At 37.6% G+C, this 17,937-nt stretch overlaps 1 protein-coding gene across 2 annotated transcripts in view; it reads left to right on the top strand.

The window, feature by feature from the left end:
• Positions 496 to 17,937, top strand: part of LOC109844527 (molybdenum cofactor sulfurase) — a 38,270-nt gene continuing 20,828 nt past the window's right edge. The window contains exons 1-15 of one of the 2 annotated variants that reach the window (XM_020413598.1): positions 496 to 682; positions 795 to 893; positions 1,005 to 1,063; positions 1,515 to 1,675; positions 2,134 to 2,300; positions 2,951 to 3,077; positions 4,105 to 4,207; positions 4,293 to 4,338; positions 5,487 to 5,525; positions 5,607 to 5,763; positions 7,837 to 7,939; positions 8,408 to 8,531; positions 9,177 to 9,250; positions 9,849 to 9,950; positions 16,453 to 16,540. In XM_020413598.1, the coding sequence (XP_020269187.1) occupies positions 571 to 682; positions 795 to 893; positions 1,005 to 1,063; positions 1,515 to 1,675; positions 2,134 to 2,300; positions 2,951 to 3,077; positions 4,105 to 4,207; positions 4,293 to 4,338; positions 5,487 to 5,525; positions 5,607 to 5,763; positions 7,837 to 7,939; positions 8,408 to 8,531; positions 9,177 to 9,250; positions 9,849 to 9,950; positions 16,453 to 16,540 (1,561 nt within the window). In that variant the 5' untranslated portion in view covers positions 496 to 570. The remainder of the gene's footprint in view (positions 683 to 794; positions 894 to 1,004; positions 1,064 to 1,514; positions 1,676 to 2,133; positions 2,301 to 2,950; positions 3,078 to 4,104; positions 4,208 to 4,292; positions 4,339 to 5,486; positions 5,526 to 5,606; positions 5,764 to 7,836; positions 7,940 to 8,407; positions 8,532 to 9,176; positions 9,251 to 9,848; positions 9,951 to 16,452; positions 16,541 to 17,937) is intronic. The other variant, XM_020413597.1, reaches the window with a different exon arrangement.

Here is a 17,937-nt window from a genome sequence, read left to right as displayed (position 1 = left end):
AAATACATCTTACTTTTAGATTCACCCAAAATCTAAGTATACGCTAATTTATAGAGTTAAAACCTCCTCTTCTCCTTAAACCTTTTATTTTATTTTTGGATTTGGATCCTCTCCACTACAAAAAAGTAGTGGAGAGACCACTATTTTTAATCTCAAGCATTGATTATTTAGTAGGCGGTTATGATACAATCTAAATCTAACACTTACCATACCCCCGTGTATTGCACTCATTCCTAATTTGCACTAAAAGAAAAAATCATAACCATTAACTAGATAATCAATGCCGTGTATTGCACTCATTCCTAATTTGCACTAAAAGAAAAAATCATAACCATTAACTAGATAATCAATGGTTGTGATTATGTAGTGGTCCCTCAACTATTTTTTTTTAGTGGAGAGGATCCGAATCCTTTATTTTTTTGCATATACACCCCCCCATATCTTATTCTATCGGTCTAGGTTGGGGGTATCTCGACGAAAAAGCTCAGAGGGAATCTTCAAAAAAGTATTAAAAGCTGATACGAGAAAGCGCGAGTGAGAAAAAAAGAAAAAAGAGGAAGGGAAAAAACAATGGAGATATCGAAAGAGGAATTTTTGAAGCAATTTGGGGACGACTACGGCTACCCAAATTCCCCCAAAAACATCGACGAGATCAGAGCTACCGAGTTCAAGAGATTGGAAGGTGTCCAATTTCTGGAAATTTTCCTTTTATTTTGATCCTTCCGTTGTTTTTTTTCCTTTTTGAGATTTTGAAGAAAATATAGGGTCTGTACTTTAATTTTGGTTGGTTTCAGGTTTGGTTTACTTGGATCACGCTGGAGCTACTCTTTACTCTGAGACCCAGATGGAATCCGTCGCCAAAGACCTCACTTCCAATCTTTATGGAAACCCTCGTATCCTTTACTTATGATTTATACTTCAAAGTTTAATTCTGTTTTTTTTATATTTGTATTGTTTAGGGATTTGTTTATGATTAGTTTGGTTCTTTAACGTGGTAACTGTAGACAGCCAGAATGATTCAAGCATTGCTACTTCAGATATGATAAGTGCAGCAAGACAAAAGGTAAACAATAACCTTTTTCTTTAATACCCATGTTCAAATTTTACCTTTTTAAATTGCTTTATTTGGTTATTTTTAGTTTTTCATTCAAGTCACTGACTAGTTCACTTGATATGGAGGGGGGTTATGGTTTTCATTTGGCAAAATGTTCTTTTGTAATTATTAAGCATGTACCTTTGAGAAAACTAGCCCACTGCTTGGCTTTTTTCTTAAAGGACAAAAGTCTAGCAAAAGGAAAAAAATGGCTGTTTTTATGGTTTCTATTTAGGTAACTATTTAGTACTTAAAAGCATGTTATCATAAGCAATTTAATTATTTATTGCTATCTATCTTTTATTTTAACTTTGTTTTTGCTGCACTTTGTTAATAGGTCTGCTCTGGTCTTTGATATATGTTTCCATTTTTTCTTACGAGAAAAAAATCCTTGAACTGAAACACTTTTTGGTTTTACCAGGTTCTCGCATATCTTAATGCCTCACCGAAGGAATATAAATGCATATTTACATCTGGGGCAACAGCAGCCTTAAAACTCATTGGAGAATGCTTTCCTTGGAGCAGAGAAAGCTATTATGTCTACACCATGGAAAACCACAACAGCGTTCTTGGAATTAGAGAGTATCCTGCCAATATATGAAACCCATCTCTACATTCTAGAACCATTATTTAGCACCTCGAAGATAGGAAACTCACTGTTGCATTTTTAGCCTAGTATTTAGAAGAGCTTCAAATATGTTGATACATAAAATTTGAATCTTCCAGCACCCTCTATGTTTCTATATTATGCATAAAAATGTCATTAAGTACTTACACGTCTGCATCCTTACATGTGTTCTGGCAGTAATACTCATGATCATATCTATATTGGGCAGTGGTATAATTGATGTTACCTAGGTTAGTCCGATCGTATACTCGAGCTTATAGTTGGTTGGTAGTATTATCATCCTGATGATACCTTTATCGCTTCTCTCTAGTCAGCACATGTTTTAGTTAATATGCAGGCTTGCATATTTTGAAGAATATTGCTCTGATACATCAGAACCTTAATGCTGCAATTTATCCTTATAAATATTTAGATATGCCCTCGATCGAGGAGCAACTTCTGTTGCTGTTGATATTGAAGAGGTTCAGGACTGCGGAGACCAATATGAAACTACTGGGTCCTCTATTAGGATCCAAAGACACTCTGTGCTTCAAAGAACTAATGCTTCATCACAGGGGTTAGCTGACATACATCCTTCAGGTAATTCTCTAACCTACTTAAACTTCATGCACTTGACAACACACTTATACACTTGAAACCCTTCAGAGGGACTAGGACCATTTATATTTTAGGTACTATTACTATAGTGAATCATAAGGGTTGATGACATAGGTGATAACAGCAAAGAAAATAAGTTTGAACTTTGAAGCAGAAACATGGAAAAAGCATTTATTTCAAGAAAATAGATTAGTATGATGTAACAAATGTATGAAATTTAACATAGCAAAATTAAAAAGAACGAAGTAGTACATATTGGTTGTCAAGAAGTCACTTGAATGAGTATTTTATGCACATAGGACCAATCAATTATCATATGATAAAACCAAGGACGATGTGGTTTATAAAATCAATGCACGATGATAAAAATAGTGAAGTGCTAATGAAGTCTATGTCGCTATAGAATATACTTGTTGTTACTTGTACAGTGAACTTAAATTATTGCTTGTCATTCATATGGTACTTTATATGGCTTTGCATAAATATAACATAGGTTCCTATTTCATTGAAAGGGATATCAAACTCCATTATCAGGGCTTAGAAAATTTGATACCTTCTGCATGCTAAGTAGTTCTAAAGTTCTAGCATTTCTGTGATTTAGGTGTCTAATTTGTTCTTGCATATTCGTGTAGGAAATGCTTACAACCTGTTTGCCTTTCCTTCGGAGTGCAATTTTTCTGGTGTGAAATATCCTCTTGACTTGGTTAAGATCATCAAGGAAGATGGAGGAAAGAAATTGGGAGGCTCATCTCATTCCCGGTAATTGTTAAAATTTATATTTCTGTAAGTAATTGTGCAACTTATAATTTCACATTTGCATAACCTTTGCATGTAAATAGCACTCTCAAATGTGGAACAGTCGTCCCCTGCCAACACTCATCTCCTTCAAAACATTAGCTTCTTTTAGGAAAATGCTTTGAATGAATAAACTACTGTGCGGATTCTATTTGTTACTTTCCCCCGTAACAAGCGATCCAGCTTGTGGCAACTGAAAATATTTTTATGTTTCAATCTCAAGGATTCACCAGTTTTGGAATGTATATCTATAAAGCATGCAAGAAAAGCTGGTATCTTTTGGAACATAGATCCTGTTGGAGAATGGTTCAGACATTATCTTATAGTCTCCTTCCTGGAGCTGTAACTTTGTCATAATTTCTTTTCATTATGATTCTCTATGACTGAATGAGCTTTACTCACAGCCAGTCAACTAATCTAATGGAAAGCATTTCTCCATCTACAAGCTATTTGAAAAACCTTTTCGTGACCTAGATGTTCGCTTAATGATATGAAGAAGACCCATAACACTTTAACAGCCCATGGCCCGCTTGTCTTAATACTGATGTAAAGAAAAACCTGGTTTAACGTTTCTGTATCCAGTTTAGAGACAAAGAGAAAATTGCTGTTGCATGTTTGGCAAGAGTGAACGAGATAGTCAGGCACCGGTTTTGCGGATGATTGTTTGCAGTGGATTGTGGTGTCAAAAGGGACGCTAATTTTGTAAAAGTCCTTGGAATAATTGTTTAAGAGATAAATATTGAATAACTAACTCTTCTTGTTATGAATCACCCCTTTCTTTTATGCTTATAACCAGACGAAAAGAAATACATGCATGGTTTATTATGCTGATTTGACATTGAAGAGATGACTTTCAACATTTCAATTTTCAAGCTTGTTTATGTCTTAAGGCTTGGATAATCAGTGTTTAACATGTACACTTCTGATCCTACATAGTATATCATAAGAGTATTTTCCCCATTTGTGGCTGTTATTTCACGATTGTGTGCAGGGGTCGCTGGTTGATTTTGATAGATGCTGCAAAGGGATGTTCAACCGAACCACCAGATTTAGCTAGGTATCCTGCTGACTTTGTTGTCTTCTCTTTCTATAAGGTATTTGTGGGACATGTTGATGCTAGCACATCTACACCAACTTTTAAAAAGAAATGCATTTGATTGTAATCTTTATTATTCTCAGATATTTGGTTATCCAACTGGGCTTGGAGCTCTTGTTGTTCGAACTGGTAAGTCATTTCTCATTTCAACGTCTGGGGCCATTGGTTTATTTCCCCCCTATAACTTGTAATATAGCGACTCATGTCTAAATGCCGATGTATTCTGATCCTTTGACATCTTTATTATTCACTTTCATGTCTGTATTCTACTTTTGCATTATATACACATCTTCTGATTTCTGAGCTACAAAACCTAGTGGTTTCCATGTAGACGTCCTCAACAGAAACACCATTAAGGAAGGTATTTTTGGCATCAAACTGGTATAATGACCAAAGGTAACTGGCTGCAAGAGAAATTGGGAGTTATGCACATGTCATGTTTGCCACAGGGTGATGGGGGGTAATTTACCTTGGTAGTCATCTCTCTATGTCTGTGTGTACTCTTTGGCCATCAACGTTTTAGATGATACCTAAATCTGAACTGATATCCAATCTCTATAACGTCACGATCTCTTCTTTTGCACATCTTTGTGCTAATCTGGATTGTACATAGCTTCTGAAACAAACCTAACGTCACGATCTCTTCTTTTGCACATCTTTGTGCTAATCTGGATTGTACATAGCTTCTGAAACAAACCTAAGATCTGTGTAAGATTTAATTGGGAAAAATGTGCTAATCTGGATTGTACATAGCTTCTGAAACAAACCTAAGATCTGTGTAAGATTTAATTGGGAAAAAAGCACTAGAAGGCAAGTAATAAAAATAAGCCAAAAAATTAGGTATGCAACTTGTTTTACCCTTACAAATAACATACAATTAGACTGAAAATCAAGATCAATGCTGGGAGTAATATTTCCAAAAGTGTTGTTCTTGCTAGATTTTGAATTATGAATTAGAGCAGAAGAAGAGATTGACACAATTATTCATGCATAATATGAAATGGAATGATTTGCTGTTGAAACTGCACGCTACATTCATGCATCATATGAAATGGAATGATTTTCTGTTGAAACTGCACGCTACATTCATGCATCAGGTGTTTTGAAAAGGTTTTGACAGCGAATATATTGTGGGAGAGTGCTGTCTTAGTCATATTCTTCTTTTTCCGCTCTGATGCATCTCAATACTTTATTTGTGCATTCTTCTAGACCAAGCTTTGTCATGTACAGCAGAGATTGATTTCTTTATGCTTCTGTCCTTCCATGTTCTTTTACAGAGGCAGCCAGGATTCTGAATAAAAAATATTTCAGTGGAGGTTAGTTGTTGGTTATTTATGTTTTTCTCCAAATATTGCCTCTGGTTAATGAATTTGTTACAAAAATCTTGAATCTTTCAGGTACTGTTTCTGCTTCAATAGCTGACGTTGACCTTGTAAATAGAAGGGAAAGCATCGAGCAATTGCTTGAAGATGGCACACTTCCATTCTTGAGCATAGCTTCCATTCGTCACGGGTTCAAAATAATTGATTCTTTGACTATATCTTCTATTGCCCGGTATATATTTCGACATATATTATATTGACTTGTGTCTTGACAAAAAACCATGTTTCTGGTAATCTAGTGAATGGACAAGGAAAATGCTTAATATCAGTATCTGACTATGATTAGTGCATGCTGTTGTAGTAGTTTACTTTTCTATATTATTTTTTATTCTCCAATAAGCCAATCTTATTCGTATTAGACCTGCCTGAGATTTATAAATCTACTCTTCGAATGACTAACTTCCATGATAGTCACTTTCTTTTGTTTCCAAAAAAAAAAGCACACAAAGAATTTACAATTAATCTTCTGTTATGTTACATGTTGGTTATGGTGCAATATACAGCTACTATTTATTGTAGATTTTCATATTTCTGTTTGAATTGTTTTTGAGCAATGAAATGAAAGCAACCTGGTAGCAAGTCGGGCATAATTTGTCTTCATTTACTGTATGACATACAATGAAGTGAATACCATCACTTGTTATGAATACTTGTACATGATCAGGTTAATCCAATGTTTTCTAATCTACCTTTCTTTGTTTGTAAATCTACCTTTCTTTGTGCATCCTCATTTACTAAACTAGTTACAAGCCGTATTCCATTTGAAATGATTCATCCACAATCCAATATCATTTTGGAGTATGGTTTATACATGTTCAAGCCGTATTCCATTTGAAATGATTCATCCACAATCCAATATCATTTTGGAGTATGGTTTATACATGTTAGAATATAAAAATATAATCCTCAATTCATCCACAATCCAATATCATTTTGGAGTATGGTTTATACATGTTAGAATATAAAAATATAATCCTCAACCCTCACCATAATTTTGGAGTTTTGGTGTAACGGTTAGAGGGACCTTAAGATGGTCCTAGAGCAATCCAAGTTCATATCCCACCGGCCGTAAATCTAAAGCGGATTTTTCTAAAAATTAACACCACTGCATGAGTCCAGAATTCGTCCAGAATTCGGCCCATAAAAAAGGGTGCTTAACCTGCGAGGGCATATTAGAATATAATAATATAATCCTAAACCCTCATCATAACTTCGGAGTTTTGATGTAGTGGTTAAAGGGACCTTAAGAATACTATTGAAAACCATTTCTCGTTCGAAAGATGTATTGTTTTCAGTACTCACTTTATCTTTCCACCAATCCACCCATGCTATACAACACATTAAATAATTGATCGGACTTACTGCTTTCCTTTTTTTGCCCTTTTATATTTGGCGCAAATCTTATTCTGAAATTCTTAGTGAGAATTCATATCCTAACCAGGAGAGCAAGAAAAATTCTATAGGACAATTAAAAGAGCAACACCATTTTGTGGATCACAATGTTGGGCAATTAAGAAATGACATGCGCAGAGACATGATTATAGCAGAAATGAAAATGGTAGAATGCATGTGTGGATATACAGTAAGAGATGAGATAAGAAATGAGTGCATTGATAAAAAGATAATAGATTTCTTGAATTGAGGATAAGACACGAGTAAATCAACTGAGATGGTTTGACCTTGTGCAATGGAATCCATTAAATGCACTAGTAAGAAAAATTGGTACTGCTATAATTAATTGAGAAAGGACAAGCGGTAGGCCTAAGAGAACTTGATTTTAACCAATTAAGAAAGGTACAATAATGGTTAACTTAGCGGAGGAGATAACCTTAACAAATTTGAATAAAAGAATGATTCTTGTAAATAGTAGGTTCAAAATTTTGTTATTCTCCTTGTTTTTCACTTGTTCTCCTTGTTATTCTAATCACTTACGTATTAGATCATCTGCAATTTCCTTGAGGTGTCTTTTAATTTACGCATTATCTTGGTTGTGATGCATTATATAGTAACCTTATCAGATGTATAATAAGCTGTAACTGTAAAGCAACGTGAGCATATGATCCTCGAGTAAAGGTGTTGATGCTGCTTACTGTTGTATTTAGCTTTTGAATTATTAAAATTCTTTTTGAATAGAAATTTGTATTAACTCTTCCTTTATTATTCATCATTATGTCACTTGAGCAATCTTTCTTCGCAAGATGTTGTATTCTGCGTGCAAGTATTTAACATATTCCCTCCTTTTTAGGCATACAGCATCTCTTGCCACCTATGTGAGGAATGCTATAGTGAGCTTGAAGCATGAGAATGGATCAGATCTCTGCACACTTTATGGAAGCAACATGACCAAGGTTTAGATATGTATATGTAGTTAATAGACAATTGATTCCTTAGTGTCTCTTTATTCGTGTTATTACTTTGCGAAGTTGCTGTTGGTTACTGAATATGTGAAGTATGTATGCGGTTAGTTTAGCATTTTGATTTCCGTTTTGTGAGATAGAAATGGATAGCTTTTGGGGATTCTGCTTTGAAACGTTAATGTTATATTTCCTATATCAAATTGGTCTTTGGGATTCAATTTAATGCATCTTGACAAGAGTGAATGTGAGATAATGCATTTGATATTCTAGTCTTGCTGTTACTTTTGCAGAATTTACATGTTTATAGTGACTAATTTTGCATTGTAGACACCGCACTTGTAACATAATGCATACATATGCAATTTTACAGTGTGTAAAATATATCTGCATCAGGCTTCTCTATTTTATTCATTATACTCATTGTTTCTACATAATTTTTCTTTTTTGTTTCTTTCCAAGGTGTTACCTCCTGATCTGGGTCCTACAATTGCATTCAATTTGAAAAGGGATGATGGGTCATGGTTTGGATATCGTGAAGTGGAAAAATTAGCTTCTTTATCTGGATTCTGGGATCCAGTTGCGGGTAAGTTTTGACAAATGCCAGTCATTAAGTGTAGTAACTTTTTCTCAAATAACTATGTTTTGCAACTTGTTCTTTCTCTTCACACAGACATGCATAGACATCTGTGGCACGATAAAAGGGAGATTTGAAAATTTCTAAAAGCTTATCAAATTAAGCCATAGGCATAGTCAACAAATAAATGTCTTCAATCGTGCCATATTTTTGTCTGTGGATAGACAAACTCTCGTGTACACGTGTAATGTATATATGTAACTGCGTGTGTACAAAATGCAAGATGTTGTAGGTGACCTGGAGATATACATGTCAGTTCATATGAAACGGGACAATACTGCATTCAACCTACAATATGACAGCTACTATACATATGATAGCATTTTGTGTCTCAGATGATAAGACTTTCTATATAGCCTAAATTATGCAATATGTTTATGCATAAACATGTTTATGTGCCCACATCTCTACTGCAGAAATATTTGAATCTTGTTAAAATACGAAAGACCTATGCTAGACCTGGAGGGGTTACATTTGAAAAGTATCAAAAATATCTTTCACGCTGAATTTCTGCTCAAGCTTAATGATAATGATACATTGTTAGCATGGTCACCTATTGACATGGTTTCCACTTGATGGCTTTATTGTAGACAGGCTGCTTCTGCAATCCTGGTGCATGTGCTAAAAATCTTGGTTTGTCTCATTCTGAACTTCTTTCCAATATTGAGGTACATCACATCCTTGCATATTGTTTTTATTGGTTTGCTAATTGCACTTTTTTAATGGATCATTAAAACAGTCTCAAAGTTTTCGTTCTATTACAAATTTAATGATTTCATTTATTCCTTTTAGCACTTCATTTTGTGTTCATTTAAACCTCATTTCAGTCTTTAGATGAATTCATTATAACAGTTGGCGAATTTGACACATACATCCTGGTAGGATTTCATTTGTTTTGCAGTTAACCCTTTATCCAAATGAACCTTTATCCCTAAAAGGTTGTAAGTGATGCTGACACCAGTGTCCATTTTATCATTGCTTACTGAAACCTTGGCTGCATCTTTTCTTCCTATTGACTGTTAATCTGTTATTGAGTGGTACGAGGAGAGACTCCTTATTCCATTCTATCCTAATAAATGCACCTTTAGCATTCATTTAAATACCGGGCAACATGACTGCAAATTTGAAACATTACGGAAACCGTAACTAAGTAATTTTAATTTCAGTTATGCTACTTGCCTGCAAACTCAATAGATGATGAACATGCAATGCATACACTAGTACAGTAGAACTTAAATGTAACACTGATATTTGTATTCATGGAAGGCTGGCCATGTATGCTGGGATGATAACGACATATTGAATGGGAAACCAACAGGTGCTGTTAGGGTATCATTCGGTTATATGTCAACATTTGAGGATGCAGAGGTAAAATGCCACCTATTTGCTTTTCAACTGCTTTAATTCCTATTGGGGCATTGATAAATTCTTATTTTGCGTGTAAGTTGTAATATTATAGGTCATTTTGCAAAATTATTGTTCCTACCTTCCAATGATATATGTACAGCAAAGAAGAAGAAGCTTTTCTCTTTCTGTGGAAATTTGGAATCTGTCCCGAGATATGTCTACGTGATTTTTCCAATCTGATTTATTTGCAAAGGCACTTAAGCCCTTTTAGCATCTGATTAGTGTTTATGCTCTAACTCTTGCATAGATGCAACAAATTTAAGCTATTTGTACTTGAAACGTAGGTCTTCACAATTAAGCTTCTCAGGATCACGTTAAGCTTTTTTAGGATCACAACTTGAAATGTAATCTTCACAAGTCAGGTTCTCAAATTCGATAAGTTTTTGCCTATATTTAAGAATTGTTTGACCAATGGATCGCCAGGTGCCGTTGAGCTTGCCTCAATGATAAAGCAAGGGATTGGGTAATTGGGGGTACTAGGTTAAAGATCGGGATGCAGCCTCCATTCAAAGAAGAATAATGATGAATGAAAATAAATCAGCAGGAGGTCAATTAATTTACATCACATCTTTCTACAATCACAATTAAAGCTGCAACAACATTGGCACATGATTAGAGTTTGTTAACAAAAAGGTTAAAGGTGTAAAAAAGATGCACATAAATACAAATTACAGACAGACGCAACCCCAGCAGGTATTAGTATCAAAGGCATAGAATAAGCCCTTTACTTATAATATGGTCTTATTCTATGCCTTTGCTACTAGCTACTGCTGGAGTTGGCTCTATATGTTATTTGTAGCTGTGGGCATATCTGTTTTACATCTTGAACTTTTTGTTAACAAACATGTAAGTAATCATGCGTCAACATTGTTGTAGCTTGACGTGATTCTGGTTTTTTTTATTGCTTTAGATTTAAAACTATCGGCAAGTTTGAGATATTGCATTAAGACTACTTTCTGCCATCCCTGACATCTCTGCTTCTCAAACATCAAAAACTAACATTGTCTACTAGAGGACTTTCAGCCTATTCTATGTGGCCCATTCTATCTCTTTACAATATCCTAAGGGAATTTGTTTCCTATGCAGCTGTATGCTTATAGTGTGACTAAATTCTTCTGTGCTACTATCCTTGATGCCCAGATTGCAAAGGAAGTATGATGTTCTCTGAACAAAGAGTATGGTGTTGATTCACCGCCTTGTTTCAATTTGTTTCTTTAGGAGGTCTGGACCTCTCTAAAAATACTCTGCTGTCCATAGATTATTTTTCTTTTTGGAATAATCAGGTCGAGAACTCCCATCCTTGCCTCTACATAGGGGAGGGATTTCCACTTGAAGGTTAAACATGAAGCTACCTTATCATACTCAAGTGCCTTTAGCAACTCTGCTTTGACCTCTCATTAACCTGATGGAACTACTGTACATTGAAGTAAACCCTTGGAAATTTGGGCAACGATCTTAAACAAATGTTAAGTGAGTTGGAGCTACTAAGGAAGCTTTATAAATGTAGTTAGAAATTCATCATGTGCAACGTACAGAAGTTGTTTCTTTTGGGTCACCCGAAATACCTAGCAGAGGCAACACTAATTATCCAACTTTAAAGGGCAGTTCTGCATTTGTATTTTTTAAGGGCTTTTATCTAGAGGAACTGGTATCATCTGTTACCTCCTTGTTAGCATTTAATGTATATCATCATGCATTTGGTACATGAATAAGAAGTTAGATAGTAGAGCTTCAAATATCGCATCTAAGTTGTAGTATCTAACCACTTTGAAAACTTAGTTCGGTAGTTCAATGCTGGGTCCTCCTATTGTATGGTTCTACAGAATATATACATACTATTAATATAAAGATTCACAAGATTATTAACATAATCTATCACACCCCCGCAGTCGAAACGGGAGGTTCACGAACGCTTAGACTGTCCCGAAAATCATTGAAGAGTATGCGCGGAAGCCCTTTAGTAAAGATGTCGGCGATTTGATAACGGGACGGAACATGAAGGACACGTACCTCACCTCGTGAGACCTTTTCTCGAACAAAGTGAATATCCATTTCAATATGCTTAGTGCGTTGATGTTGCACAGGATTGCCCGAAAGATAAATGGCACTAACATTATCACAATATACCAATGTGGCCTTGTTGAGCGGACAATGAAGTTCTAAGAGGAGATTACGAATCCAACAAGACTCGGAAACAACATTAGCAACACCCCGGTATTCAGCTTCGGCACTAGATCGGGAGAGTGTAGGTTGACGTTTTGAGGACCAAGAGATCAAGTTGTCTCCAAGAAACACACAATAACCCGAAGTGGATCTTCGGGTATCTGGGCATCCACCCCAATCTGCATCTGTATATGTGACAAGAGAGGTTGTCGATGATTTATAGAGATGCAAACCAAGGTCAAGTGTACCTCGAATGTAACGCAAAATGCGTTTGAGGGCGGCCATATGGTTGTCATTTGGAGCATGCATGTGGAGACAAACTTGTTGCACCGCATAGGAGATGTCGGGCCTAGTGAATGTGAGATATTGAAGTGCACCAGCAAGTTTGCGGTATTGAGTTGGATCATCATAAGGGGACCCGGTGGAGGTGCTGAGCTTCGGGTTTGTGTCCACGGGTGTAGGACATGGCTTGCAAGAAGTCATACCTGCCCTATCAAGTATCTCCTCAGCATATGTCTTTTGTGAGAGAAAAATACCTCCTGAATGACGTTTCACTTCAATGCCCAAAAAAAAACTAAGAGGACCTAAGTCCTTCATATCAAATTCAGAACTGAGGAGAGACATAATGGACCTTCGGAGAGCATCTGAAGAGGCAGTGAGAATAATATCGTCAACATACAATAAGATATATGCAGTTTGAGTGCCCTGACGAAAAATAAACAGAGAATGATCGGACTTGCTGTGAGAAAAACCAATAGTAGCAACATAGTCTGCAAATCGCTGGTACCAAGCCCGTGGGGCTTGTTTAAGGCCATAGAGAGATTTCTTCAACAAACAAACATAATCTGGATGATTGGGATCTTTAAATCCCATGGGCTGGTGCATATAGACAGTTTCAGTGAGATTACCATGTAAGAAGGCATTCTTGACATCCAACTGATGGATGGGCCAAGAATGTGATAAAGAGATGCTCAACACTGCCCGAATAGTCGCCGGTTTGACAACCGGACTGAATGTCTCACCACAATCCACTCCCACCTGTTGAGATTGTCCATCGCCTACAAGACGAGCCTTATGACGCTCAAAATCACCGTTAGATTTCTTTTTGTGACGAAAAATCCACATAGAACGAATAATATTAACATCAGCAGGTCGGGGGACTAACTCCCACGTCTTATTTTTAATTAGAGCATCCATTTCATCCATCATAGCCAATTTCCAATTCAGGTCACGAATAGCACTTATTGGATTTTTGGGAAGTGGAGATATGGAAGGGGAAGTAGAAACACTCAAGTTAAAATGCCTTTTGGGCTTAACAATCCCATGCTGACTTCTAGTGGACATGCGGGTAGCTGGAGTGGGCCGAACTGGCTGCTCGGCTCGTGGTGGAGAATGTGCTGGCTGGGCCGTTGCGGAAGAAGGGGCAGTAGGCTCAACTACTTGGACAGTAGGAGGAATGGAGCTAGTGGACTGCTGCCCGGACTGGGCCGTGGCAGGTGAGGGATTGTTTAGGGTGGGCGGCAGATTTGGGCCAGGGGAAATGGGCTCTGCAGCAGGCCTTAGTTGGGAAGAATGTTGAATGTGTTGGATCAAGTAAGGAGAGGGGTCGTCATCCAAAAAGGTGTAAGAAGAGGCAGTAGGGGTATGTAAATTTGCAAAAGGAAATTGATTTTCCTCAAACAAAACATGTCGTGAGATAAATATTTTCTTACTTGACAAGTCATAGCACTTGTATCCCCGATGGTTTGACGGATAGCCTAAGAAAACACAAGGAGTTGATCGAGCTTGAAGCTTGTTGATGGTAGAGGAAGGGAAGAGAGGATAGCAAAGGCAACCGAAAACCCGAAGATGAGAGTAGGTTGGATCTTTTTGGTAGAGAATTTGTGTAGGTGACTTGTACCCCAAAACCTTAGATGGTAAGACATTTAGGAGATAGGTGGCCATTTGAAGAGCATGGTGCCAAAACGAGGGTGGCATGGAAGAGTGAGCAAGAAGAGTCCGTACAATGTTATTGATGGATTTAATTTTTCGTTCGGACTTTCCATTTTGAGGAGATGTGTGAGGGCATGAGAGACGAAAATCCATACCACTAGATTCACAGAGGCTTCTAAGAGGACCATTTATATACTCCCGCCCATTGTCACATTGTAGGTTTTTGATTTCTCTTTCAAATTGGGTTCTAATATATGCTTGAAGTTTTTGGAATATCAAATAAACCTGTGATTTATTTGAGATTGGAAATGTCCACAAAAAATTCGAATAATCATCCAAAAATAAAGCATAATATTTATGTCCCGAAGAGCTTAAAACGGGGGAAGTCCATAAATCACTGTGAACAATATCAAAAGGCAAGCAAGTGAAAGAAGTTGAACTCTTGAATGGCAATTTCATATGTTTTCCAAGAGGACAAGAATGACAAAATTCACGGGCCTTATTACATTGAATAAAATTGTTACTACGAAGAGAACTAAGAACAGCTTCTCCGGGATGCCCTAAGCGGCTATGCCACAAATTTGAAGACGAAGCAGTAAATGCGGAATCAGAAATGGCCCGATTTTTGGTGAAGGGATAGAGATCTCCCGAGCTCTCACATCTCATTAGGTGCCTCCCCGTTCGTAAATCCTTCACATAAAACCCAAACGGATCAAACTCAACAGAACAAGAATTATCTTTAGTGAATTTTCTAACGGAAATTAGGTTCTTAATGAGTTTGGGAGCATGCAAGACATTGTTGAGATGCAAAGGGGGGTTCGAAGGGGATAGAGCAGTGCTACCGTAACCGTGAATTGGAATTTCATGACCATTACCGACTAATATACCACGGTTTTTGCTCAAATTAAAATAAGACGAGAGAGTACCTTGATTCGAAGTCATGTGAGAGGTGGCACCGGTGTCCATGTACCAATTGTTGTCATCCGGGGGATTGAGAGAGAGTGTATGAAAAGCCGCGTCAACATCAGTAGGCATATAATCACCTTGTGGAGGAATTGCAGTGGCATGATGTGCTTGTTGAGGGTGAGCACCCAAAATGCCAGGCTTCTTAGAGTTTGGACGAGGCTGCCATGAAGCTGCTGTAGGATAGGGGCAAGGAGGCATGGCCCAAGGAGGTGGAGCCCAGCCTCCCCACGCCGGATACTGCCAGGCAGGTGGCCACTGTGACGGTTGATGTGGTGCACCGCCACGTCCAGCATGGTTATGCCCACGACCTCCCCCTCGACCTTTGTTATTGTTGCCGTGATTATTGCCGCGACCCCGACCACCGTGCCTTTTGTGATAGTTGTTGCGGTGGTGATTGTCGCCATTATTGTTGTTGTTGCGAGGGGCATGATAGCTGCCGGAATTAGCATCAAAGGTGGGAGGGTTGTGACCCGCAAGAAGAGCCGAGTCAGACTCCCGGGCCGCACTGTTCTTAAGAGAATCTTCCTCCATCACAAGAGTTGAACGAGCATCAGAGAAAGACTTGAGAGGCTTACCGTGTTGAATGATCCTGCCTACCCCACGATAGGCCGCGTTGAGACCCGAACAAAGCACAAGCACCTTCCTTGCATCGGAGACAGGCACCCCGACGTTCCCAAGTTGATCGGCAAGCATTTTGATGCGTTGACAATAGGCAGTGACATTAGGAAAGTCATCGCAAGGTTTTAAATGTCGGTTATCGGGGATTTATCGGACGATCAAAATCCTTATCAGATAGCGAAAATCGGGGATATATCGGGGATAAGTAGTATTTATCGGAGTAATATACTAGCAAATAATAAACAAACATAAGCTTGAAAAAAATATAATGTTAGTCAAAATGGAATAATAAACTAGCAAATAATAAGATAACATCAAGAATGAAGAACCATCTACGCATCTACATAATTATTGTTTAATCATGAGATTCATAAACTAACTTACTAAGTTGATATTTAGTAGTTAGGAGCCATTATCAATATCCATAAACAAACATAAGCTAATCACCAATCAACTAAGTTCCAAAAGCAACAAATAGTTCATAATTTGTAAACATTCAAAGAGCAAATCCAAAAGAAAGTAAAAGCTCCCAAATCCTACTTATCGGCCGATAAAGCCGATATTTAGAGCCTACTTATCGGCCGATAAGTACCTTTATCGCCGATAACTCGCCGATAAACCTCAAAAAACGATAACCGATTAAAAATCCTACTTATCCTAGCGGAAAGCTCCCAAATCCGATAACTCGGCGATAATATCGGATTATCGGCCGATATTTAAAACCATGAATAGTTATTCATTTTGATGGGTTTTTAAGAAGTTTAAATTAATTTTCCTTTTGCAGAAATTTCTGAAGTTTGTAGTATCTTCTTTCGTAACAAAGCCAAATTTATCCAGAGATGCATATCCATTTGAAACACAATCATTGACTGGTAAATTTTCTTTTCACTTTGGATTGCCCTTAACATTTTAAGTATGCATTTCTGTGTTACCATTGTTATTCTTATTTCTTACAGTGAAAGCGAACGTATCATGAGCAGTGAGCTGATTACCTTATAGGAATTATTAAAATTACTCCAAAATCATCATAATTGTTACTTACCCTGCAATTGTCGTCGACCCTCAAGTTTATCCTCTGTTATAACTGTTAGGAAATGTTTTTGGGATCTTACCTTATACATCGTTAAAAAAAATTAACTATTTTTGTATATTACTGAAATATTCTTAATTAACCTTATTAATCTAAAGAACAACATCCTACGTCCTCTGTTGTGGGAGTGGGTCTTTGACTCTTTATTGTCCGCCTATTTCCTTGCTCGTCTTTCATGTTTGGACTGTGGCGTTCAACCACAAGAATATTGGTGGTTAAGATGTTGGCTGCAGAGGGCATTCACCAGGATCTTGTGGTTCATCATGCTGGACATTGCAAGTCTTGTTAGCCACAGGGGGTTATCTATTTTATATGACTGCAGATTATTTTTAGAGGCCATGTGTTCCGTATGATTGCTTCTGTTGAGGTCTTTGCATACTTATTGTTGGGAATCTTTTGCTAAATTCTTACTAATGACGTTCATATAGGATGGAGGGGAAGTTTTATAGACATGACAGGAATCCAACATTTAGGAGTGGTATTACTCTCTAATAGGTCCAGATTTTCCTTGGAAGTATCAGCATAGCCCACATTATAGCACACATTATAGTTCGTGTGGGGACTGAAATTTGATGTGAGGCAACGTTCTCTGGGGGATAGTGCTAGAGGAAAGTCCAAAATGTGGTAGCAAAGAGGCCTAGGGTTCGCAAATCTTGATGTGAAGTCATTTGTGTTGGGATGTGACCATGGTCTGGTTTGCCCATGATGGTGGGAATCCTGCTGTTGTGCCCATGGTGTGGGGACTGAAATTTGATGTGAGGCAACGTTCTCTGGGGGATAGTGCTAGAGGAAAGTCCAAAATGTGGTAGCAAAGAGGCCTAGGGTTCGCAAATCTTGATGTGAAGTCATTTGTGTTGGGATGTGACCATGGTCTGGTTTGCCCATGATGGTGGGAATCCTGCTGTTGTGTACATGATTAGCCTGGATGGTAGTGCCTAAGGATGCTAGTGAGGCCTAGTGCCAAATGAATGGTCTATCCAGTATATTTGTACTTGAAATGGAGATAGTTGAGATATTTGCCTGATACATGCTAGCGATGGGTTTCAGCAGGCCTGATACATGCCTACTTAAAGCTTCTTGGGTCAAGAGTGGTTACTGACATACTTGGGGTGTATGATATTCCTGTAGGGTGCAAGTTCCTAGGAAAAGTGGTGTCATTCTATAAGGTTTGAAGAAGCC

This window comes from Asparagus officinalis, chromosome 6 (genome assembly GCF_001876935.1).
Source record: "Asparagus officinalis chromosome 6, Aspof.V1, whole genome shotgun sequence".
NCBI classification, from domain to species: domain Eukaryota; kingdom Viridiplantae; phylum Streptophyta; class Magnoliopsida; order Asparagales; family Asparagaceae; genus Asparagus; species Asparagus officinalis.
Note: the sequence above shows the minus strand (reverse complement) of the source record. Positions and strands in the feature narration are given on the sequence as shown.